This window comes from Diplotaxodon limnothrissa, linkage group LG16 (genome assembly GCF_057381915.1).
Source record: "Diplotaxodon limnothrissa isolate DT_005_m linkage group LG16, D_limnothrissa_male_GT1.1, whole genome shotgun sequence".
NCBI lineage: Eukaryota > Metazoa > Chordata > Actinopteri > Cichliformes > Cichlidae > Diplotaxodon > Diplotaxodon limnothrissa.
The window spans coordinates 30,530,100-30,557,244 of NC_140611.1; the positions used below are offsets into that span (position 1 = coordinate 30,530,100).

At 41.3% G+C, this 27,145-nt stretch overlaps 1 protein-coding gene across 1 annotated transcript in view; it reads left to right on the plus strand.

The window, feature by feature from the left end:
• Positions 1-37: 37 nt before the first annotated feature.
• The window catches only part of clasp1a (cytoplasmic linker associated protein 1a), a 95,355-nt gene continuing 68,247 nt past the window's right edge, over positions 38-27,145 (plus strand). Inside the window, exons 1-2 of the mRNA XM_085375021.1 lie at positions 38-162; positions 1,953-2,628. Coding sequence (XP_085231147.1) covers positions 2,431-2,628 — 198 coding nt within the window. The 5' untranslated portion in view covers positions 38-162; positions 1,953-2,430. The remainder of the gene's footprint in view (positions 163-1,952; positions 2,629-27,145) is intronic.

The following is a 27,145-nucleotide window of genomic DNA, read 5'->3' on the forward strand; positions in this document are numbered from 1 at the left end:
CTGCGCCTGCGCACGACGATCCCATTCTTGTCCTGCAGGCAGCATTCCGGGTGGAGAGAGTGAGAGAAAGAGAGGCGGACACAGGAGAGATTTAAGGCCGAAGTGAGGATATTTACCCGGGGAGACACGGGCTGGCTGTGAGGACGAGCTGCGGAGGTTATGGTGAGTAGAAGAAAGGGTGATGAAGCTGCTCCGTTTCGGCTCCTGCTCAGGTTTTCTCTTCTTTGTGCCGCCCCGGCTGTGGACTGACGTTTCATTGAAAGGTTGCTAGGAGGGCTAGCTGCAGCTTTTATTCCTATACACACCCCTGTCTGGCTCTCAGACCGAGGCCGGCCTGCTGTTTTATGGGGGGGAAGAAGGAAAAAGAGGTTCACGGTCAGCTGGGGCGGAGGAACACGGGCTCGGGGAAGGGGCGGGGGAGCGGGCTTTGGCTGGGAGCTGTCAGGGCTGCAAGGCTAGCAGGGGCTCAGCTAACGTTTGCACAAAAGCAAAGCTGTGTGTGTGTGTGTGTGTGTGTGTGTGTGTGTGTGTGTGTGTGTGTGTGTGTGTGTGTGTCAGTGTCATAACGTTGTAAATAGACAAGGATGAAAGTGAGCAGATGACAGCCATGCTAACCTACACGTTTCAGTACTCGAATGCAGGAAGGAAAACTGGTTGTAAATCAGCAGGGTCAAATGTCATATAGCCATGTGACCAGAGCGATGAGTAACGGTGTCCTTCGCTGGCAGTGAGGTCGCTAACCTGCAGGAAAAGAGGGGCTTTTGTGTCAGCTTATCACTTCCCAGTGTGGTCAAATTGAGTGCTCACAGCAGGCCGGGATGACCCTCAGGTCAACTGATCATCTGTAACTGCCTGCAGCACACAGGCAGAGGTGAGAGTTTGGAAATGATGGCGTTCCAGTATCTTTTTTTTTAATCCATGCTTTGTGGAAAAAACAGACCATGGACTCAAACTGACAGGCCAATTTTAGCTGGTAGTGCTGAGCTGCACACACACGTACATATGCTTACACACAGCCTGATTGTCTCATCCTGTCATTTGTTTTAGCTATTTTATCTTCACTTTAAAAGCTGTGAAACAGGCAGATAACCTGCTCTGTGTCCCCACACTGTTTACCGCTGGTCCAATAAACAGAAAGTACTCAACATATTTACGGCACCGTGACGGTCATAGTCCAGCGAGTCTGGCTCGTATCTCTATTCTTGAGGACATGCAGGTTAAATTTTCAATGCAGGAATTCCTTCAAGTTTTATAAAGAGGAGGAGTGGTGTGATAGAGCCGATTGGGAGTGTAGCTCCTGTGTTTGTGTTTTAATGATGGGGGCAGATGTGTGGTTGAGAGCAGATTAGTGTAAGGTACACGCAGGTGACTGATTCAAAATAATATATATATATATATATATATATATATATATATATCAATTTATGAATAAATATGTTAAAAGCATTATTGCTTTATTTTTTTACCTCCACGCGTGTATGGAGGATTAAAAACACTACAGAGGATGGGCATTTGAAGTAAAAATACTGTTTGGCATTCACTGGGAAGTATTTGGTTGTTACCACCCGGCCTTTGAGGCATAGCATAAAATGGAGGGTGACAACAAAATAAATGTCCCTGTAAAGCCAAGTTAGGAGTATATTCATGGCAGAGAAATACTGCTGGCTGCATGAAGCCGGAACTGTTACTTTGAAACCAGCTAAGCCCCAAGATATGATCCTTCACGTGGGAATCCATCCACTGGCTGTTAGAGGCAGCAAGCTACAAGGGGAACGTCATTATCTTAATAATCTGGTCTTATTTTGGAAAAGCTAAACATTGTGTGCTTACAGTGTTTTGTTTTTTTGCAGTGGGAGATGTTTCTTTTTTTGTTGTTGGACAAATATGTAAATAAATATGTGATCAATAATGGCCTGAACCTTCCTTCGTTCTGTGTTTCCTTGCTCTTGCAGGGCAGCCCCGTTCAGTTTTGGGGACAGGTCATGGAGCTCTAAGCTAGCACTCTCCATCCATCTCCATCTGCTGCCAGAAGCGCCTTTTCCAGCCTGCTGCTGTGGTTTGGCTCCGACTCCTCTAAGAGAAGAAGAGGGAGGAGTAAACTTCCCCCAGCTGCTGTGCAGACACACACATGCTGCATTGCTGCCATTCCCCAAGCCCTACTCCATCTATCCCGGGGGCACAGCCATTAGCTTGCTAGCAGGCTAGCACTTGGCACAGAAAGGCGGCCTGTCCCGAGGGACCAAACACAAGCAGACTGTACTGTGGCCTCCTCCTTTTGTCCTCACTTTTCAGGTCATACCCACCAAGTGGAACTCCTTTTGTCCAGCTGTCACTCCCACTGCTCTGAGCAGTGGAGGATTGCTAGCGATCAGTCAATCAAACAGCCGGGCAGACTGAGGAAGCCAGAGGGCGTGTTTACCAGACAGCAGAATGATGGAGCCTAGCATGGAAAACTGTCTGGCCCTGGTCCTGCAGAAGGACATGGGCCGAAGGCTGCAGGTTGGCCAGGAGATCATTGATTACATTCTGGACAAGGAAAAGTCCCATGACTTGGAGCAGGACCAGACAGCGCTGGACAAGATGGTCGATGGCATCGCCAGCTCCTGGGTCAACTCCAGCAACTTCAAGGTAAACTAGACTGATGTTTCAGGATGTGTCTGATGTGTCTTCCAGACACCCCTCAGAGGATCAAGTAGCTTTGTAATTCCTCACAGGTGGCGTGGTTTATTGGTGTAGTAGTGGTTAGTGTTACGGCCCTAGCAAGAAGCCTGTCTGCTTGTTCTTCATGCATGTCTGTAGATTTTCTTGCTGGGTTTCCTGCTTCTGTCTGAAGATACTTATGTGTAGATAATGGGAGATTCTCAGTTGGCTGTAGGTGTGGATATAAGTGCAAGAGGTCTTCCTTTTTTCTTTTTTAGCCCAAGATGGAAAATCTGTGAAGAGTGTGGATAGATGGATGGAATGAATTAATTCCCATTCGTTTTTTGTTTCAAGACCTTTTCACACTTAAAAGTCCAACCAGAATATAGGGTAATATATTTGTTTTTAATTCCTCTAAATCATTCTCATCTTTGTTGTTTATTTCACTTTAAATAGGAGCAGAAATTCTAAAAATGAGCTCCATGTTTTATTCAGTAAGTCATGAAACCAAGAAGAGAGACCATGATCTCTCCAGCCAAGTGTTTACTGAGCTCAGAGATCAGGTGTGCTGAAGATGAGAAGTTTTCTCATATATTTCAATACAATAAGAATTTTATTTTCATTTTCACCCCCTGCTGGTCATTAGAAAGAGAGAAGATTTGGTTTAGCAGAAGCTACATCCCTCTTTAATAAGCAGTCTGTGGGATTAAAGTGAAAAGTGTGAGGACCTGTGAACGTGCCTGCAGACAGACGTTTATCACAGCACTCATGTTTCTCTGCAAAAGAGCTTTTTTCCCCACAATTAACAGCCCATTTTCCACCCACTCAAACGCTCCTCCTAGAGCCTGTTGTGTTTAACAGCGTGCTCAAGGTGTTTTTATTAGGAAATGTCTGCCATAGCTCACAATCAAAGCTGCTCATGTTTGAGATGAAGGGCCGAATGATAACAGTTTACCTTCCATGAATAACAGATTCCAATCAAAACTATTCCTTTTGTGTAGGAGGTGCACTTCCTTGTTATTGTGAACTCATAGAATGAGCTTTTGTAGTTTGTTTGAGCAGGAATTTTCAGTATTCATCACTGCAGCGCTGCAAGGCAAACTGTTCCTCAGACTAGCATTATTGTTTCCCTTGCCCTGTAGTTGGATGGCATTCTTCTCTGATTGATTGGACTTTATTCTGGGAGTTCAATCCAGGACACAGTTTTATCTGACCTGAAAAGCGATTCCATCAGCAGCTCATTCCGTGCCCAAACACTGATTGCTTTTCTCTGCCGTGGCTGTAAGAAGACATTGTTTACCAAAGCTCGGGTTTCACGTTGCGATATGCTGCTTTGGCTCTCTGCAGGCCTGAAAATGTCAGAGATATGTGCCTGAACAAAGCCAAGCCTGCCCTCGATGCCCTACATACTGCAGCTCTGCGAGGATGGGGAAGGACTTCACTTGTATTGCTTTTTCTGCAGTCTCATTGGTCCAGCGGAGCCTGATGGTGGTTTTTGTGTGCTTCAAATGACCACATCTGGCACTGCGATGGTTGTGCTGGGAGATGTCTGGTGCATGCCTGAGAGAAAGAGTTTGCAGTTTGGGGTTAGGAGTGTTTAATTCGCTGGTTGTAGCTCAGATGGAGGGGCAGATATGAGGAGGCTGCTGCCAAACTACATTTTTTTGTCCTGTCATGGGTCCAATTTCAGTGTTTCTCATTGCATACTCTGTACTTGAGCAAGCTGCACATGTATTGTGTGATTTGTTTTCATTTTGTCATTAACATTTTACTATTATTTGCACTTGGTTCAAGTTGCTTTTATTGAAAGATGTGCTGAAGGGCAAAATAAGACTCGCAAAACCAAAAGTCAGCACAGTAATGGTTTTTATCTCAATTATCTTGTTTTAATAATTACAGACACCCAAAATTATAACTGAAGTTAAAAGCTGGTTAATTGCACAGCCCTGATTGAGTGTCTCACACTGACTTTTGGTCCATGTTGGGCTGCAGCTGGTGATGGTGGTGCTAGTTCTATTCTGGAAATCCTCTGTTAGCTGGAGGATAACTCTATCCAGAGACTGCAGCAGGTGGAGAACCAGGACTACCAGCTGCAGAGCAACATGGAAGAGATGGAGTCTGTTTGAGGGAGGCGGAGCTCTGTTATTTATTGTCACAAAGCATATAGAGTAGATGTGCTGTGGCCACATTCAGAATCTAATTCTGCAGTAAACACTGTGAAACTCCTCAGGAGGCACATAACGTTGCCTGAGAAGTGTATTATGGATAACATTTAGTTGTTGACTTCCAATTTAACTGCACACAGTTCAGGTAGCTGCCTCACATTTAGCAGAGGGAAATGGTTTTCTTGTGTTAATCAGTCACGTTAACTGCTGATACATCATATCCCCTGCAGGGGAATAGAAGCTGTATATTAACTTCAAAGTGAAGTGTCATTCAGCTACATCCTCTCTGCTAATCGCCTGTGCCGTCTTTGATGATGTCAGCTGGTGGGTTTTCACTTCAGACACAAACAAAAGCCGACGACTTTTCTGTCCAGTCTCGTTTCTATGCATTTGTTTGTGTCTTTGTAAAACTGTGATTTAGTTTCAACTAAAGGCTGAAAGCCTGAAGCATCTTCACCACAAAACACCCACCTGTGTTTGCTTTATGCTGAGGAAGAACTAATAGGAGCTTCTATACGAGGACATAAAGGCAGATCCTGCTCTCAGAAACTGACAAAACACAAGCTTAGACACATTTCACCAACACTTAAAGCTAAGCTGACTGAAACCCCAGAGCAGGGGAGGCAGGGGAGCCATGTGATGGTGCAGACACAACATAAATGGCTGTATCCGTGGATCATCTAAACCACAAGGGAATTTACTTTGGGGAAAAGGAACAAAGTAAATTTTCTGCTTATTTTTTGTACTTACACAAACTTGAGAAATGGCAAAAATGAGAAAAACGTAAAAAATGTCATTGGTGCCTCACTGCCGGCCTGTAAGACAAAGCTGCACAAGAGCTGATCCTGCAAAAGTGTCTCCTGCACGGTTGAGCAGCATCACAGGTGACACCAGGCTGTCGGAGCGATGACTTCGAGCCTCATCAACCCAGAAACCGTCACTGCCGTCAGCGTCAGTCCCACTCCCACCTCTGCATGGCAGAACGGAGAGCGAGGCACAGGAACGGAGGCATGATGGACGGTTACAAACAGGACACCAGCTCGTCTCCTTGAAGCAGGAAGTGTGAAAAAGGAATGGTGGGTGGAGGCTGTAGCGCAAATCCCATCCTTATTTATGGTTTGTTTTCCCCACAGTTTTATGTTTCTGCTTGTGGCACAAAATCCATCAACAGTAAAAGTGCAGAAAATTCATCCTAATGCACAACCTAGACAGGCGGTGGACTTGAATCCATAAATGACATTAATTTGCCTCTTTTTTTATTATAATTTACTAATTTGGTTTTCATCGGAATTCTATTCAAAAATGATTGCAGTCCCCTGAAAAAATATCTTTGAAGCATGATAGCTGCTTGAAGTTTTCCAAAAATCATGGTTTTTGTTTGTATTTTTGTTTTTGATATTGTTTTTGTTTTGTTTTGCTTTGTTTTTGTTTTTTTAAGAGCCAGGTGCACTTCCTTTATCGCACAAGGCAGTGGAAACGAAAACAAACACACCGTAAATGTGAAAGAAATAAACTGACGTGCTGATTGATCACAGGGGAACTCTGAGGATTAGTCTGAATCTTCAGGTGACTGTGACACAGCCACCACATTAAGCATAAATCTATCCGGAGCATGAGGACAGGCCTCCTTGTGATGTCATATCTCTGCCTCCACGCTTCTGTTGAGATGATTCAGCAGCTGAAACCACAGCTGGAAGGATCCTGTTGACCTGGCACACCCGGACACAAAGAAAAGACACACACACGCACACAAGTAGGATATTTTCTTCAGAAGGTGTCTGTCATCTGCCAGCATGACTGTTCTTGTTTGAAATTGCAAGTGCATGAATCACAAAGTCACTCAAAGAGTCAGAAAGGCCTGATGTTCATGCATCCTGCACATCACAGTCTGTTATATCCAACAAGAATATACTGGATAGGCTGTCAGATAAGATATGATAAATACTGTACAGGCTGAAAGTCCCCCCGTGAGATTAGGATAAGGAGCGCACACTAGTCCTCTGTCTGTGAACTTGTTCGAGTCTTTTGTTTGGTTTGAAAAACAGAGCAGAGTTGCTTTAGAAACAGTTTAATTTTGCTCTAAGAATATTTGTTGAGCCGCCTCGTGCTGTATGCTGTTGGTGACTTTAGCACAGACAGAGAGAGACACTGAACTATAAATCTCTGGGAGAATTCAGCTGCAGCAAAGATGATGGAAAAAGTGAAACTTGCAGGACCAAAAAAGCTGTTTAAAATCTTGTGTTTTGTGCAAATACAGGAAACTTTTAAAGAAGAATTTATTCGATTGCCTGATGATTCTGAGCATGCATCGAGCCGATCGGGATCCCTAGCCTTAAGTTACTTTTTGCTAAATGTGTGCAGTATATTGGAATTAAGGCATTTTGAAACCAGGGAAAACCAGCTTTGGCCCAGCTAGACCTTTAATCATAATGTTGATGATCACGCAAGCTGAAAATTCAGCACTTCCTTTGTGTTTCCAGTAATGCATTTTGGTCTTCTGATGATTTACCTGTTTGTCTGAAGAGTCTCTTTCAACACTTTTGCTTTTCAAATTAAGGTGTTTCCAAATAATGATGAGCCATAATAAGAATTCAGGATCAAAATTCAGTCTGAAAATTAAGATTAATTATAACTAAACTGCAAAACTTGAGAGATAAGTTGTTAATGTAAAAATCTGTTCAAAGGACTGTATCAGGCTGTATCACATGCAGAGTCATGTGATTCAGCCTCAACGTGCATCTTATCCTGACAGTTAATCCTGCAGAAGTCATATAAAAGATATTCTTATCTACTTTGTAATTTTGCAAGAAATAACAATTTAACTCTAAATGACCTTTTGTGGATCAGCTTCAGTATCATCAGGGAGCGGATCTTGTTTAATTCCACAACACATTCTGGGAATTGATTAGAAATCTCTGTTATATTCCCGACTAATATCCTGCCCCTCCACACGGAGTGTTTTCCCCTGACCTTGACCTCACAGCTAACCCGTATCTCATGTTTACTGTCTAAACAAAAGATAAGCGCAGAATAAAAGCACACCAAGTGAGTGAAAGCTGACATTTAGTTAAGACGACTATAAAAGACTGTAAAGCTCTTTCTTGAAACAGCTGCCTGGTATCAGAGGCATCCCCACCAAACCTCCATTTATGGCAAATGAATCCATCACCCTCTCCCCCTTCTACCCCTCTCTCTTTCTCTAACTAAATAGTTTCCACATTAGCTGCTAAGTGATCGGGACACTGCCTGTGTTCAGCTGACATCATGAGTAAAAGCCACAGGATCACAGGAAAACCTGATCTGTGGTTTCAAGAGGACACATTCTCTTCTCTTTGGTTGTTATTGTTGTTGTGTTGTTTAAACAGAGTCAAAGCAAATGCATTTTACTTCCTCGTGATCGAATAATGGAGGTAGGATCAAAGCAGCACTGACAGGGAAGATGATTTGATGTATGACGTGTATTGTATTTGCTGCGTCGTGAGAAGAAAGGATTTAATTGTTATTTAAAACAGAAACTTGGAGCTTTGTGTTTTCCGAGGAACAAAAATTATTTAAATCAAAGAAGTGTTCCTCTTAAAATACCTTTTTCTTGTGTCACAAAGTACTTGGCAAATGAAACATTTGAACAAGTTCAAGGAAGAAAGTTCTTTAATAATTACTTTGTGAGAGCGCTGGGCTGGGTGATTAAATAAACTAGAATTTCAGGTATGCTTTTGGCTTCCAGAAAAAAACAAGATAATTTGGATTAAAAACAAATACTCTTTTGCATTTGTTTTGCTGTTCTTTTTCTCCAAAAATCAGATCCCTCCCAAATACTGTGAACACTTACGTTCCTGTGCATGAACTTACTCGATCAATAACACATCTCTATGACATCGTTATTTGTGTTTCTGTTTGAATGACAGCAAAGAGTTCACTCACTCACTTTTTGTACACACACCAACGCACTTTTGGATTCGTGGCTAAATCTCTTTATGGAAAACTGACCAGGATTATTGAGTGTGTTTTCCGGGAAAACTTTCTGACTGAACCGGTTTCAGCTCTGCGGAGAACTTTGGATCCTTCGTTAAATGTTAATCTCAGTTTAATTTGTCAAGATGTGTGCAGAGAGAGCTCAGAGGGGGAAACTGCAACGCAAAAAAGAGACAAAAATGAAGGAAAACAAAACAAAATCCTACATTTCTTAAGTGTGAAAGCAAAGGGCAGGTGTTCCTTTATAAGAGCTTTCTGAAATAGCCTTTTCATATTTTCATTGATGTTTCTCTGTGGTAAACAGACTTTACCACCATTAAGTACTGTTACAGTGTCACGCTGACCCGTCTTAAATTTTGAGGCTTAACCCAATTACGGCCACACCACCACTGCAGCAAACATCACATAAAGGACTAATTCTGTCGTTAATCCCAGACTTAAACCGTGTCCTCAGGAACGCTGAACAGAAGACTGACGGGCAACACAACACAGCTTTTATTAATAAAAAGAATAATAATAATAATAATAAAGGGACCGCAGTTTGAAAAAGTAAGAAATCAGGTATTTAAACTCAAAAAACATCAGCAGGGTAACTGTGAATAACAAAATGATTCTAATAAATCCATGTACAGAATCCACATAATTGTCCCTTTACCTTGATGGACCCTAATAACCCAAACCAGGAATATTCACCATTAATGCCGTCAGGATTAAGGTTACCATTCAACGGTATTAAAGCTGAACCCAGTGCGGTATCCGCTTAATAAACCCAAATCCTTCAGACTGTGTGGAGTTTGGCTTAGAAGCTCTTCAGGTTTTTCTTTGGACAATTCTGAGTAAAAAGAGTTTATCTTCATATGATTTTTTTTTATTTTTTTTTATGAGATATTTTCCATAAACTACAGAAGGGACAAAACAAAGTTAATGACAATAAGTGCTTAGAGCACCATTTGAACCCCTCTCCGACATCCTGAGCCTATCCGGTCTTTAAGTGATGATGTGATGAATCCTGCTTCCGGGCCCAAAGTACTCTGCATTTAATAAGGCTGTTGTGTTTTTAACATGTTTTAATGCTTTGTATCTTGTTCTATTTAATCTCAACAAGCCGCTAAAAACAGTCAGTGATCCCTGACGGCTTCTCTCGGTTTTAATTACCACCTTCCTGTCCTTTAGTAGATTATAGAGGCTTTTTTTTCTGTAAAAGTTTTGGTAATTTTGTAATGTCATGGATGACATGAATTTTTCTAATGATGCTTAAATGTTAAACAGATTAGCTACTGTGAATAAATAGGCTTATTCTAATGGGGTCAGGTGTCAGGCTAGTAGATGGAGGGATGGACCTAATGTTCTGAAGCACTAAGCATCCTTTTCATGTGTTCGTTACTCATCAGTTTAGTTATCATGTCTGCAGTCCTGTTTTTAGCCCTGTGAAACCCGCCTCCCCTCTTATCTAAACGAATCGCAGTGTTGGAGACGTTCCTTTTGTTCACCACTGTACCGTCCCCAGCAGCAGCTGTAAATGCCCTTCTCCTGGTTCCCACCCCTCTGCCAGTAAAACTCTGTCCTGTGGGGGGGAACCCTCTGTAGCCCAGACGTAATCTGCTCTCTTCTTTAATCTGCTCAGCTTGAGGATTTTTTTCCCCCTTTTTCTCTCACATAAGCCAACAAGCCATGTGTGATTCAATCCCCCAGTTTGTGAAAGACAGTCTGATTTCACCCTGCTGCTGTCTTGCTGAATCCTCCCCGATGTAAATTGAATTTGAAATTTTGTCCAGTAAACAATTAGTTGGCAGTTGATGAGCACGACAGTCTGGCAGATAGACATAGAAGAGACTACTGAGTCAGCTCAGCCTGGTTTGGTTTGCCTTTGTCATTATAACATACACAGAGTCTTATCAGCAGCACAGCAGCCTGAGGATTCATCCGTCAGAGTTCGTCCCTGCCAGTGTGTTTAAGTTGCTCAGTTGTATTGTTGTTAGGACTGCCACAAACAATTATTTTGATAGTCGACTAGTCCTTCATTTCATTATTTTTGTGATTAGTCGACTAATCAGATCATGCATCCATTGAACGTAAAACATACATCTTATTGCACCAGCATGCATCTCCTCTTATATAACTATCATTAGCACATACCTTTCTTCAAGCTGTAAGCTAACTAAAAATAAAGACAAGATGATAGTTTATTAAACTTTTAATGAAATTTGCAGATTGTCTCAGTGGAGTTTAATAAACTCAGCCGTCTGCTCCTTGCTATCTAAAATACAACAAGACATTGGAGTAAATTCTACCATCTCACACTTCTGTTTAATCAGTTTTCTGTTTGACATTTATTCAGCCAGTTGAAAACTATAACTTAATCTCAGCCAAACTGATTTACTCTGGAACAAATAAAATACTGAAAAAAGCCAAACAAGAAATTTTTTAATTTATCTAAGTGACTACTAGATCATGTTTGTCGGCCGTATTTAGAGCAGTCTACGAATTTGGACAGCCTTCGCCGCGTCGCTGTAACGTAATCGGCCTACAAGTGCGGCCTCCGAAGGCCCATGAATTTGGACACAGCTGGAGACTGCTTCTTCTTCTTTGGCGTTTAATAGCAGCTGGCATCCTTGTAGATGCATTGCTGCCATCTTCTGTTTCACTCTGTTATTACACTCTTTTCAGGATCTTACAAAGCCTCAACTGACTCGTTGACTATTAAATTAATCGTCGACGATTTTGATGGTCAATGTAATCGTGACTAGTTGACTAATCGTGGCAGCTCTAATTGCTGTGAGTAGTTTAAAAAGGTGCTTTGTATGACCTAAAGTTTGCTGAAGCTGTTTTCACATACGCTCTGCATTTCTGAGCTTTTCTAACCTGATAGAAGCAAACACTGTTCAACAGATTAATTCAGATCAGTCGGTCTCCTGAGTAAAGAAACAGTGTGGCTTTAGATGTAAACGACATCCAGGCGGCTGCCTCGCCTAAAGCACACCCGAGTATTTGCAGTACTGAGAACACATCGCTCTCACTAATTTTAGCTGGCGAAAAAATTAGCTGAAACCCAAAAAGTTTTTCATATCAGGCTGTAAACATGTTCACTTTTGCTGTTTTCAGATATTTTAACATGGAAGTCTATGGAACTGATTCAGCAGAAGCTTGAGCCTCATGAGGACATTAGAGGAACTGCACCTTTTTGCGCTACAGCTTCATTTTATGACCTCGGGGGTTGCTGGTCATTTCCATCACTCTCAGCTTTCTTTAACTATTTTAAACTTCTTTGACATCAGGACTCTTTTTGTTCCCACTATTACTCCGGTTCTTCCACCACCCAACTAAAAAAAAAAAAAGCCATCAACCATGGCTACTAGTTGAGCCTTTATTCTCCCAGAGGTTTTAAACCCAGTTACTGACATTACTGCTCAGTACCAACAGTGACTACAAAAACTTGCACAATGTATTGCTAAAAAAGTTAAGAGAACAATAAAATAATCTTTAAAAAATGAAACTAAATGTGTGCTGGGTAGTTTGTTCATTGGCTAATCAAACCAGTGTAGGTCAACAAAGAGTCTGATGGTAGGGCTGCACGATTAATTGTTAGAAAATCGCGATCTCGATTCATACTTATGTGCGATTTCATTTCCAAATGACAACGATTTAAAAAAACAAAACAAAAGACGACGACGATTGTACCGCATTTTGATCCGGGACGTAATCTGCATGAAAACAAGCGCTCACTCTTCCTGCTCAACAAATGACAAGGGCGGAGCCTTATACCACGTGATACAGAAGCTGTGCCGTGTGATGCTAAAATTAGCAGGGAAAAAACAACGGAGAGCACGTCAGGGATGACGAGAAAGTGACAGGAGAAAATCCGTCCCGGTCAACCACCCAAACATCAATAACGGGAACCTTATACAGCGCTTCCCTATACACGTCGAACTTCTGCAGGCACAAAGAAATTACGGAGGCTATCACTTATCACCTGACCAAAGATATGGCTCCCATCAACACTGTGCAAAACGAGGGATTCAGGAAAACGATCAACACCCTAGACAAACGCTACACAGTGCCGTCCCGCAACTATTTTTCTATTGTTGCACTACCTGCTCTATACACACAGTGTCAAGCAACGGTGGAGACGGCATTTCAAGCAGTACAACATTTTGCGGAAACCACAAAATTTGAGACATTTGTTGTTTTTATGTTTAGTTATTGTTTTTATGTTCAGTCTCAACTGTTACGAAGTTGATGTGCAGTAAATAAGTGCAATAAATATTTATATTGGAAAAGAGAATCGTGAGAGAATCGTGATCTCAATTCTAAGCCAAAAAATCATGATTCTCATTTTATGCAAAATCGTGCAGCCCTATTTGATGGTGACATCTGAGAGAAAGAAGGCTCAGCAAAATTACATAAAGCGAGGAAGTAAACCACTTAAAGGTTGATGAGAGCCTTGCAGTAATGCAGCCATCTTACTTTGTCTTCCAACAATTATCAGGTGGCACCGCGCTGAGTGCGCAGTCACACCTGAGGCCGTGCAGATAAAGCACTCACTGAGCCAGCCACCTTAACCACGTCGTCCTCCTGCCTAGGAGGAAGTTGGAGTGTGTTAAAGCTGTAAGAAAAGAGGCCTTCTCTATGTTTGTTCCTCATAAGCTACCCTTCAGGCACTGATCAGCTGAACGTCAATGAGTTTGTTTCAGCTGAAACACTGACATATTCAAAGTGATTCTTTATGTTCCTGAAACTGGAATAAACCTGGTTTCATACGTCTGACTTACAGTCTGGTTTTTAATGATCTTTGTATATTTTCAAACGTACACGTGAAGCAGATTTATAGTAGAAGCCGGAGAGAAAAAACATGTCTGACAGAGATTCAAAGAAGAAATGAATAAGAAATATGTTCCCATTTGTTTATGTGGCTTCATAAACAAATGGGAAGATTTCAAATCATTTTCAGTGGAAGCCAGTTTAGCTCTTTGGTCTTCCTCCCAACAAAAACACATTCACGTAACAGCGCGCCAAATCTACCCTGTCCTAGAGTTATAATGCTGTCAGAACTATTTTTGTATTTTACTAAGAATTAATCAATTAATCAATCAGTCAATCTTAGTTCTTGATTGCTAAAATAATCAATAGCAGCAGCCCTAATTGGATTGTGGGGTAGGAACTGTTTTAGAGTTTCTGAAATGGGACTAACAGAAGAAGTTTGAGAACCGCTGCCTTAAACACAAACTCGGGTAGCAGCTGAATGCAGCTCTTTTCCACTAGTACCTACTCGGGTCAGCTCGGCACTAGGGCTGCCACAAACGATTATTTTGATAGTCGACTAGTCACTGATTATTTTTGCGATTAGTCGACTAATCAGATCATGAACGTAAAACGTACAGCTTATTGCACCAGCATGCATCTGGTCTTATATAACTATCATTAGCTTACAGCTTTAAGTGTTTAAGGTATGTGCTAAGTAAAAATAAAGACAAAATGATAGTTTAGATTGTTTCGGTGAAGTTTAATAAAAACCTTTCTATCTAAAATATAACGGGACACCGGAGTATATTCTCGAGCATCTCACACTTCTGGTAATCAGTTGTCTGCTTGACATTTATTCAGCTGTGTAAAAACTATAACTTTAATCTCAGCCAAACCGATTTACTCAGAAACAAATAAAATACTGAAAAAAAGCCAAACAATAACATTTTTAAGTTATCTAAGTGACTTATATATCATGTTTAACCTGAGTAGCGAAAGACGGCGGTGGGTTTGAAAACGATTTGCCAGGAGTCCGGTGTTTTCACCGGGTCTAGTGAGCCTTGAACCTAGCTATCGAGCTAGTGGGTAACAGACGTCTCCGACAACGTCGGAGCGCTTTTGAAAATATGTGGTGTCTTGATAAACTGAGCAGCTATTTGAAGTTTACACAGCTACATTCCTGCCTGAAAATATGTTAAACGTTTATTTTGTGACCCAGAAAGAATAATAAGAGTAACATTAAAACTAACTAGCTGCTGCCATTGCTGGAAACTGAGCAGGGCTGCGCTATGAATTCTGGGACACAGTCTTCTTCTTCGGGGTTTGGCATCCTTGTACATGCAGTGCTGCCATCTTCTGTTTCAGTCCGTTATTACACTCTTAAATCCTAGTACTTATTCCTGCGTCTTTTGGGATCTTACAAAGCTTCAAACGATGCGTCGACTATTAAATTAGTCATCGACGATTTTGATAGTCGATGTAATCGTGACTAGTCGACTAATCGTGGCAGCCCTACTCGGCACAGCACGCCTCAACTCGTTTTCTACCAGGTACCAGTTACCTTTTTCTAGTACCTACTTTGCAGCTGTTCCAAACGATCTGAGGTGATCTGAGCCACCAACTGGTGTCACTCATCACTCGATGAGTCATGAAAGTGCCTGCCATTTTTGAAAGCCAGCAATGGGGAAACTGGCTACACAAAAGACAGCACAGTGGCCACGAGTCTGACAAATAGCCATACACAGCAGCAGGTATACCATCGTCTCAAGTCCTCCTTTGTTGTGACATTTGCGTCGCATGCAAATGATTTTGGCTGTGTTTGGCTGTGTTGCTATAACGACTCCATGTGCCCAAGTGGTACTTAATTGAAATGGAAAAAAACAAAAACCAAGTTGAGCCAAGTAGGTACTAGAGGAAAAGGCTTATTATCTGACTACAGCTCTGAACCTGAACTGTGGTCAACTGTGGCTTGAGTAGCAACATTCAGGCCCTTAAGGCTGCCTCCTCCCACGCTCCACCTTCACATGTTATTTCATAAAGCGGCCAGCGGGTGTGGACTGTGATGTTGTGCCTGCAGTTTGCTGTCCATTGTAACGTTGTGACTCTAGTGTTGCAGTGCAGCACGTGGCAGAAAATATCTCAGCCTCTGCTTCAGGACTTGCATCATGATCAGTGCAGCAGTCAGTCAGAGGAGACGCCCTTCAGTAAGGTGAAAGTCAGCTCTTTGATCTGTGTATTACCTGCTAGACTGGGCTGAAGTATTTGGAAGTGGAACAACATACCAGAGCTTGATCTGTGAGTTTGAAAGTTCATCAGGCAAAGCATCACCTTAAAGAAAACTTGAGCAGCACAGATCTGCTGTACAGTCCTGAGTCGTCTCAACGCAGCGTCTGATTGCCCAACAGCATTTTCAGAGGGTGTTTCTGAGTTCTTCATGCACTGAAACATTTTTGGAACCAGCATAAAAAAGTCTGAATAAATTAACGAACACTGCCTCATTGCCTTTAGTATATGCTAATAAAATGTGCTTCAGTGTAAACTTATCCCCACCAGAGGCTCATTTAGAGTCATAAAACGCTGAACTCTATCACGGAACTCCTTTTTTTGACAATTTTTCCTAACTGAACCCACGAAACCGTAGGTGAGGGCCTGTGTCCACAAAGGTTGATTGATTAGTTAACTCAATTTCGAGGTTAACTTCTACGCTAATGTAACTCACTGTTAATGTTGGGAAGGTGAAGAGGGGTACTGAAACACTGAGAGCATCTGTGGTACTTGGAAAGAATCCAGATATTTGTTGAATTGATGTAAAAGCAGTAATTTGTGCTACATGTAAATACAAAGTTTCGGCTGCTGTGCTGCTTTCAACGGCCTAGTTTTAACAGTGTTTGCTTCCTTCGATCTGCTCGACTCTGTCCAACATCTGTATCTGGTTATCAGTTAGGCCATTTGTTCTGCTGAGTCAGCCTAGCCTAGGAAGGAAGCCACAGACTAATGTGCTTCGTCATGCTGTGATATGGACAGAAAACCCAGAAAAACCTCTACAGCTGAGGGAGAGGAAAGCCAGAGAAATGCTTTTAATGAAATGATGCATCAAATCTTAAATAAAGTCATTGTATGGTCAAGTTATGTCAGCTTGCCACCCTGTTTTTCTGTGTTATGATGACGTTGCACACATTTTACAGGATTGCAGAGCAGGTCAGCTTAATAACAGACTTTTAATGTCACTGAAATTTTTCCCTCAGTGATTAAACAACGTAGGTCATCAAATTTTCACTGTGGATCTTTTCCTACTTTCTCTAGTGTTTAACTGTTTGGACCATACTGTTGTGATGTGAGGACCATAGGGGTGCTTGTAATAATCTTGCTCGATGCTGTCAGACATCAGGAAACGGATGAGGAGGGTTATTTTGAGGGGTTATACACAGCCCAGGCAGTGGCAGACGCCACCTTCTGGCAGGATTTGAGATGTCTGTATAGATCTGGTCCCGCTTTATGATGTCGTCTATGTGCTACTGTTAAGCTAGTCGCTAAAGGTGTTGTTTGCTCGTAGTCTGAATTCTAAGTTAAAACTTTTTTCTCAAATTTTTGGGAACATTTTTTTTCCAACCAAACTTTTAATGCAGCCACTGTTTTTTTGTTTTTTTTTTAAGTTTTTGATGGTATTTTACCTATAGTGCCCTTCTTTGTACCTACCTTCGGCTGGCCTCAGTCCAGAGAGCAGCAGAAATGTAGAGATATACCATGCTAGGTCACGTGAAGATTGAAGCAGTCGAGTTCACCTTCAGGTGAGTGGATCACTCAGATTAGCATTTGTTGCCTCAGGTAATTCCCTGGAAACCTGCATGTACCAAATACACTCGCTTACAGCAAACATTGTTTCTTATTTTTCTTAAATTTCCTGCACAGTGATCTACCTGTCGATGGACTAACGTGGAGAAGCAGCACCATCATCAGCTGCTTTGGCTCCAGAAGAAGAAATGTCGCACTCTGAGAGAACAATAAAGTGGAATACACATAATCAGTTTAACTGAATTATTCATTAGTAACATTTCTCTGCTCTCCTTGTCTCTGAATGCGGTTCAATAATACATGGAGCTATATTTGGGGCTTGGCAGTCCTGTTAAAGTCAATGTCATAGTACTGCCATGGATATAATCTGCATTTACATTAATATAAAAGTACTGCACTGCTGTGAAGGTGATTTGGCTTGTGCTGAATGATTAATATGAACAACACACATCTGCTCTGTTGGATTTCACTGTTGTGCATCTTCTTTATATTCATGTAACAGAATCCATGATGTTCATATGAGTGCTCAGGTGAATGCTCTCACCATCCATAATAAGACTGCTTGTTCATAATGTTGCTAAACACCGTTCTTTAAGACTCTATGAATAATGACCTGAAGATATAAGTATTGATTGTGTTTATCACCAATATTGGTAAATTTCTATGTTACAGCAGCCAAAACTTCTAAGAAAATATCTTCAGTAAAGTAGAATAAATGTGTAACTCATTAAGGTAAAATTCAAAACTACAACTACACGTTAAATGAGCTGAGAAAGTAAAAAGCTAAATAAAATACATACAATAAAGTGGATTCATAAGGTAAAATATTTAATATCTATGTCTTTAGTAGAGCACACAAAAGAAATAAAATCATTATGAATAAGTAACTGCAGCCTGCGAATAAGCACCATAACACTGGAGAACGAAAACAATTACACTTTTTGAAGATTAAAAAAAAAAAAAATGTTGTGTTTAATTTATGGATGTGCCGATCCAAACTTTCAGTTCCAGTGCAAGAGCTCCAATTAATAAACTTTAATGTAGTTCCATCTGATGATTGTATTAAATGTAGACAGATGTGTGCAGATGCTGTTGGCCTGTTGTCCCTCTGTTTCCACAGTGGGCCTTTGTGGTTGTAATTTAACTTTGATCAGTCCAAACTGCAGCCCCGTGTTGTTGTGTGCCTGCAGCCCCACGGCGACACACTGAGTCAGCTCTTTGAGTTTGTTCGTCCTGACAGTTCGCTGCCTCTGCTGGTAGAGTGATGTCCTCCTCTGTCCTGCCTGGCAGGTGTCACAGCATTTTATGGATGACACTAACTTTGTGTTAGAGGTTTAAATATTTCATTTCAGGCCCAGAATACACAGCAAAGTGCAACCAAAACTAATCTGTTATTTATCCAGTTTGTAGATTTATTCAGCTATTATGTAAATGTGAAATTAGCAGTTTCATATTAAAGCATTTCTTTTATTTTCTGTCATATATATCTGCTGTTTCCTAACTCATATGTCATAGGGGTCATAGAGAGGGGATCACCCTTTTTGTGGTCATCTCTCATCCACCCACTTGCTACATAGGATAGACTGAGGCCAAGTATCAGATAAAGAAGGATTATTGTGAACTGCGAATTATGCAAAGCTACTCTTGTGGAGTCCAAGAATCGAAATTGATCTCGTCTCTAAACAAGTTGGAGTTAGCAGGAAAAATATCTCCGCCCACACCCAACCAAGTTAGTGTGTCTGTCTGCTCGTATTCCAGCCCTTCAAGGAGGAAATTGAGCTCCTTTTCACACAGCCTTCCATCAAGTGTCGTTAAAACTAGCGCAGTAAATGAGCTAGAAACGTTTTGATGCTGATTAACGCCGTGTGCCAGGACATCAGCTCATTTTCCACCTGATGAGTTTTCTTCTGTTTGGCCTCCAGCTCGCTCCTCTCTTTCTTCTGAGAAACAGCGCCGAGCTGCAGCTCCACTGTTTGTTTATTCCTGATATCACATGCAGCCGATCGGAGAGCCGTGATTGGCTGAGGTGTGTGTCAAACTGGGTTTCTTTTTTGGAGTCTGGTGTGCTTAGGCAAAACTCCGCTCTGTCTCTACTCGTGTTTGACGTCTGTTTTGGTATTTGACTATGTGTGTATTAAACACGTTTAAAAGAGTATAGCACAAGTAGATTGTGTGAAATTTTCAAACACTCCATTGTCCAAACACTTTAAAACTAGAAAAACTTGCAATGGAGTAACTTTGTACTAACAGACGGTCCAAGAAGGCTAAGCTCCAGTTTTAGTGAGTGAAATTAAAGGATTTTATTTTTTTATTTTATTTAATTAAGGTTAGCTTATAAATTCTAATTCTAAGAGATAAAATATGTGCCTTATCTGTGTGTGTTTAGTCCCATCCTTCTTTCAATTTACTTCCTGCTGTATTTTGGATGTTGTTTTTATTGCCCTTTTTCCTTCAAAGTTGGTTATTAAAATCTCGAGATCTGTTTTCTATGTATGGATGAATAGAGCCAGTCATTAGTGGAGGAATTATGTTATATTGAACAGTGTTGTGGAGCCTTCAGGGGCTGCAGCATTCAGTAAACATTTATTGTAACAACACCATCAAAATTATTTAACCTAACGTTAGCAGTGAATTTGCAGTCTGTGAAATGTTGGCTTCAAAAACAAGGACACAGGTGCTCAACCTTGCTTTTATAAAGGAATCTATGCAGGACATAACCAGCTGTCAGAGACAGATCTCACAATGTAAGAGACAGCATCGCATGTGAGTTGCATTCTTTGGTGCAAATAAATTAGATGATTCTTATTTGCAAAGCTTCACCAATCTAGCAGAGAGCGTTTGCAGTGCAAATCGAGCAACAATTGTTTGGCGACAGGTTGCCTCCCACCTAGCAACATGTGCAATCAAACCCTCTGGACAACCAGTTTTTCACTAAAACTACTTGCAGTTGTTCACCAAATGCAAGACAATTCAGTGCAATCACTGGCAAACCAATGTTTTTCCTATTTGCAAAGAAGTTGCTGCTTTATTTTTACTTTAATGTGTCTAATCTATAACCTTGAGTTTTGTCTGCGGCTGATTTTTAGCATTTACAAATGATAAAACTGTTTTCAATTTTCATTTGATTGCTATTATACTTAAATAAGGTTCAGGCATTTTGGCCTTATAACCCCATTAAAGAAATAAAGGACACAGATTTCTGTTCTCAGTGTCTATTACATAAATTTGCTGATCATGATTTAAGGAGATTTAAACAGACGTGATCATTTGTAACAAAAAGCTCTGACACTTCTTTGGAGGCCAAACACTATTACTGCTGTTTCTGTTGTTATTTTCCCCTGTAATTAGTGGCTCCACTCTTTCACGTAAAGCATAAAGCATGTTTGAACTTGAGCGAAGCATGTATTAGTGTCAGTGGCAGTATGTCCGGAGGAGGATGCTCCCATTTCAGTGTTTTCACTGCAGCAATTCGAGTATGAAGCGCCATCTCAGGAGGAAGTGAACCGTGAAAGAGCGTTGTGTCTGTGCGTCTTTAAATGTGCTCTGTATTACAAGTGCTGTTGGCTCTCGGCTGTAATAAGAGTTTACTGCACAGCTCCATCATCCAGTTGCCACCCTGCCCGGAGTCCTGAGCTCTGCTGAGTGCTGCTGAGTCACTGCTGGCTAATCACCACAAACTCCAAATGGTGGCATAGCATCACAGTTAATCACTCCCACTCTGTTACTGTATCTGGTGCATGTTGGAAATTGTTTAGATGAGTCTGGCCCCGCCTGTATGAGCCTGTGGTTGAACTGGGACACTCCCAGTCTGCATGTGTGGAATAATATGCAGGCGACCTATTGTCCTCATTTCCATCTAAATATTTTTTATTCTTGGAGTCCTCTAGAGCAGCTTTGCATGATTTTTGAACTTTGCATAGTTCAAAATGATTATTCATGTGGGTGGGGCTTTTCCCCAGTGACATCATACAGATCCAAGAGTAGAAAAAAATTCACGGTCCTTTATGACTTCAATGAAAACAGTCTCTAGAATATCCTATTTTATTCAGTGAGACCTGAAACTAGCGACTGAGTCAGGAAGGTGTTTCCTAAGATCAGAAATGTTAGCAGTGAATTTCCAAACTTTTGCAACAAAGAAATTGCCCCCTGTTGGACATTAGGAGGAATGCAGGTTTAAAGCTTAATCTTAATCTGGGGGCAGGGATAGCTTAGTAGGTAGAGTGGTGGCCGGGGTCGGGGATTCAAATCCACTGAACAGCTACCCTGAGGTACCCCTGAGCAAGGTACCGTCCCTACACACTGCTCCCCGGGCGCCCAGTGGCTGCCCACTGCTTCACTAAGTATACATTATTATTATTGTTATTATTATTTTAAGCCTATTCGCTACTTCCATCTTTTATATCACAGACTGTCATTACTAATTAAACCCTCTGTTAAACAGTTAGTAACTATAAACTCTGAAGAGGTCAAATAGCAGCTTTTATTAAAGCTGCATTTTATTTTAGAAAAGACTCTTCTTCTTTTCTGACTCTAACAAACCAAAATCTTCTTCTTTGGTCTTGGTGCGACTGGTGTTTATTTTGCAGTGTCCTAAAGGTAGAGCTGAGGTCTATCAGATGCTAACCACGGGACAGGCAGTGACGCGGGCTGAGGTGCTCATGAGTCCCTTTTGCTACAGGCGAATTACTAAAAGCAGCAGCAGCAACAACTGAGCGCGCTCAAAGAAAGACACTGGCAACAGTTGAGACTCTGTGAAAGCCATTAAAAGGTGAAACAGCCATGTTTAAACCCACTTCTGGTGGGTCCACAGTTCATCATGATTTCAGCATTCTTGGATTTTTCCATTCTCTTTGACTTTATGTAAACTTGTGCATTTAAATATGACTTCCTCATATTACAATATTTCCACTTGAGGCTCCAGCAGTGAGTCAGTCCCCACAGACTGACATTTTAAAATGCCCAACTTTACTGCAGAAATAAACATGCTTACAGCTTAATACAAAAACCAGGTTTGGTCTCTGTAGCTGATACCCTCCTTTATAACAACTCATCATCCAGATGGAGGCTTTGATATTGATGCGTATTAATAAAACTATTTTAATGCTGCATAACAATAAAGGTCTCTTGAATCAAACAGAATTTTATTTGTTGTGTTGTTCCTTGATAGCTCGATGCATTATCTGCCTTGTGGAGGGCAGCCGGTTATTAATGGATCAGCTGAACCAGCAAATAGACTATTTGTTAAAATGCACTTAATAACAATTTACAATTGAATTAATTTCAGCATACAGAGCATCAAATCATCTCCTTTCAAACTGTTGGAGAGATTATATTATTATATCATTATGAAATCAGACGGAATTAGAAGAGATGCATATCTGCCAGAGGAGTAAACTTGTGCAATAGCTGTAACGAGAAATATAGACAGAGTAGTTCAAAGTTAATGTAATTTAATTTGTTAATTCTGGTTGATTCAGTCTTCACTCTCATGTCTTGATTTTTATGGGCTTTTTTTTTTTTTTTTTTGGTTGTATTGTTTTTTTGCAATCCATCAATTTTCTTCCGCTTATGTAGTGCCTGGAGCCTATCCCAGCTACCATAGGATGATAGGTGGGGTACACCCTGGACAGGTGTCCTGTCTGTCATACAGAAAACAGGGTGTTGTTTTTGAAAAACTTTAAATAATGACTGATTTAAATTGAGCACCATCTTCCCTGTGCAGCTTGCCTGTTCCCTGCAAACCTCAACAGAGAGGCTATTTGCATGCCGGGAATCAGAACTTCTCATTCTGCGCTGTGTTTGCATGCAGCACTGTCTGTCGTTGTTCTTCAGCCTGCAGCACAGATACAGCTTTGATAAACAAACTATCAAAAGGACTCAAATGTTAATGCTCATCAGCAGCTTAAAAATGAAGCCATAAATGTCAGCTGCGCTCATCTCTGACCTGCAGCTGCATCCAGAAAACAGACCTGTAAGCTACAGTTAGAGTTTAAGCTGAAAGGTAGACCAAGTAAAGACAAAAGTTCTTGATTTATGGCACTGTGAGAGACATGAGAATGTGGTGATTACAGAGCAGGAGGCTGGGAGGGAGGGACAGGTATGCTGTATATAATTACAAAGCTGGAAAATGATCCGGCTTTCCGTGTGTGAGGGACACGGCTCATTTTTGAGGAGTTTGATCGATGTCTGAGTTTTGCTTGTCTTTACAGGTTGCTGCATGTGTGTGTGTGTGTGTGTCCGTGTGTAGTGTTTCCACTGGTAATGAGATGGCGAGTTGAGAGAAATTCTTGATTTAATTTAAAGGCTTCTCCACATCAGAGTGGCCAGTTGTGGGTTGCCGGGTTTTTCCAGCCACTCGGATGACGATGAAGAGGCACTCGTGTTCCTCTGAACGAGGCTTGATGCTAGTGGGTTAGTTTGATCACAGCCTGATCCAAGAGTCCTTTCTGAACTTTTTCTTTTACATGATCAGGAAACAAACTGACTGGACTTCTAAAGTTTACTGCCCCTCGCTAGTTTTCTAACCTAAATATGCATCCCGTGTTTTGTTTTACTTTACTTACCACATTTCCACATGATTTATTTACTATAATAATTTTTTTCCGCATTTTTATCATGTACAAAACCACCCAGCCCGCCAGATGTATCAGACAGCACATGGATTGAGTATCCAGACCTTAGTGATCAATAAAATCTTCATACTCACGGGTTGCCCCTGAAATCATGTAAACATTGGGAGATTTGCTGTCTTTGCTTCATGAAGCAGCATCTCAGTGAATGGAAAGCTAAACCAACACGTGCATGTTGACAGAGTAAATATCGAGCGAGGCTGAAGCTGCTTTCAGTGACGGCAGGGTGCATATTTGAGCTGAGGTAAACACGCGTCACGGTCTGACCACTAACTGCCACAAATGCTTCAAGTCTGAACCTTCATTGTGAGCTCAGATTTTGAAAGAAGCCACTCGTCTTGCAGCTGTGTGAACTGAGCTGACATTCAGCTCCAGCTGGGTAGCTTTACTGCTCAGAGACCTTTGCCTGTGCTGAAAATCTTTAGAAACTCAGTTGTTTTTTTTGTTTGTTTTTTTTAAGTGGCCTACAGGGGTGGGCGATATAGATGATGATGATGATCTTCTGAAACTATGTGCCAGCAGCACTATAGCGACACAGTATTATAAAAGTATAAAATAACTGATTAACACTTTAACTGAACAATAACTAAATTAATTGAACCTTGTAATCCTTTCAATGGTTGCACAATATTGTCATAGAATAAAGCTGGAACATATTTTCTACCTGGGATCTTGTATGCTGGATTGAGCTTTTTAACCAGATGTTTAAAGTCCTGCTTTTTCTCCCTGTGACCGAATCATTCATTTCCATCCACCATTTGCTTTGGAGTCATATGGAGTGTCACTAGCGAGTACTCCAGCGACGCGCAGAGGGTTGCTCATCATCATCTCCTCCTTTGTAGCCCGGCTGTACTCAGCTGTGCGTTTTTGTCTCAAGTGGTAAAACACATTTATTGTTTCCACCTCTAGCAGTTGTTATGCACACTAGGGAATGTAAATGGATGTCGCTGCTATGGTAACAATATTACGATATGACACTTTCCTATCACATAAAAATGTATGTGGTTATTATGACAGACCAAGTGTTATGGCACAGCCCTTGTTGCCTTTAACATTATTGAATTTCAGATCAATTCCATTTCAATTTAGTGCAGTTCAGCTTCATTTGTCATTCAATCTCACAACAGTCACTTCAACGTGCTTTATACTATAAGGTAAAAGAGAGAAAACCCCAACAACCTGACAACCAGGTATGACCACACCCTTGGCGACTCTGGGAAAGAAAAACATTCTTTTTACAGGAAGAAAAACCTGTGGTACAATCTCAGGAAGGGAAAATAGTCTGGTGCTACATAGGGTTAGGCATAGAGACAAAAAACATATTTTTGTATCCAGCTGTAAGCATGTTTATTTGTAATGTAAAGTCTGTGAGAACTGCTGGAGCACCTGGTGGACGTTAGAGGAACTGCAGCTTGTAGTGCTTGTGATGACATCATTCTGTTTAGGGTTGCTGTTTTGTTATGTGGAGTATTACTTTGGTTAGGGTTTGAAAGTTATTGGTTATTTATCGCATGGTTTATGTTGCTTATTGTAATTTTTCTGCTGGTCTTTAGTTTTTTCTTTTCTTTTCTTACCTGTTAGTGAGGTGGTTGTTTCTTTCTTTGTGATATTAATAAAGTTTAGCCTGTGCAAATCCCTGTTATCCCGCACTGCTGTGCAATAGTGTGACCTGGACTGTGCGTGAAAAGTAGGCCACAGTTTTGTGCCCTTGATGCATGGACACATTTTTTTAAAACTGCTGCTTTTACATTGTAAATTAGGAAAAATCAGCTCTTTTCTTTTACTGTCAGACTAAATAAATTAAATCCACAAACTCAAAACATATTAAAACTCAACATGAGGGGACGTGCAACGCTGATGCCCTGCGCCAGTTTCAGCTATCTTATTTTACAGTGTCAGCATGTAAAAATTATGCTGTCCCCATGCAGCTGTGCTGCTGTTGCCTTTGGTGGTTTCTTAGAAAACAGTAAACCAAGTGGCCCAGCCTTGTGCTTTAAGGGGGTCGGATTACTTTACGTTACTTTACGTTTCTAGTTTTCTCACTGTGTGACCTTATTTTTCACCCCAACAGAGTTTCTTTTAACTGTGTTTTAAGGTTAGCAAAGGGACACTCAGATGAGAATTTTTCTTACAGTGTGGACATTTGCTGACACACTGTCAGGATTGAAATGCAGCAGATAAGAGGAGGGGAAGAAACTAGAGCAGAGCATGTCGGATTGGAGGATTTGGGAATTTGGAAGGGATGATGTCTGAGAGATTTGGGTCCAGAGCCTTCAGGGTGGGGGTGAAATAGAGATATGTGTGTGTGTGTGTGTGTGTGTGTGTGTTTTGGGGGCTCTGGATGTGGGTGGCAGCAAAAAGAGAGTTAGCCATCTGTCTGCAAAGAGGCGGAGCCTGTCTGTCCTGGACTGGACCACGTTCTTCTTTGGCGTTCCTTGTGTAATTCAATTTTCCAGAAAAGACTCTTTACCTCCAGCTATGACTCCAAGAAAGAGCTCAAGTGAACCTGTTTTGCGTTCCTGTGCAGGGTTTCTCTCTTCGTGTGGGGCCTGTCGTCAGTCTAATTACCGTCATTCTCTCCAGCTGCAGAACAAAGAGGCTGATCTGAGGATTAGAGCTGCAGATAACCAGGACTTCTGCCTGCAGCAGGGGAGAGGCATCCATTGGAGACACTGAGGAAAATATAAAGGGAAGAGCACTTTGTAGTTCGGTGGTTTTAAGGGTAGGATTCCTGCAGGTCTTTAAAACAGCCCTAAATTAAAGACAATTAAATTAAGGTGTTAAAATTCTCTTATGTTCCCAGTAAATTTGCTGGTAGAAAAATCACAACAGCAGTTGGCTCTAAGCACTTTATTATGTAAGGTAAAGACCCTGCAATAATACAAGAAAACAGACAAAACCCCAACAATCAAATTACCCCTTATGAGCAACCGGTTTGACGACAATGGCAAGGAGAAACTCCCTTTATAAAGGAAGAAACCTCCAGCCAAACCAGGCTCATGGAGGTGTGGAAATCTGCCGTCCAGTTGGGGGTGAATGAGGTTGTTCAGTTAGTGGAGGTCCCCGCCCCCTCTGCAACACCTCTCACTCATGGTTGGGATTATGTTATAAAATGTAACTTACATTTGAATTAAAATAGAGGAAATACAAAAAATTTAATAGAGGCCATTCCGGTAGAAGAGGGAAAGACCATCTCGGAACTGAGGA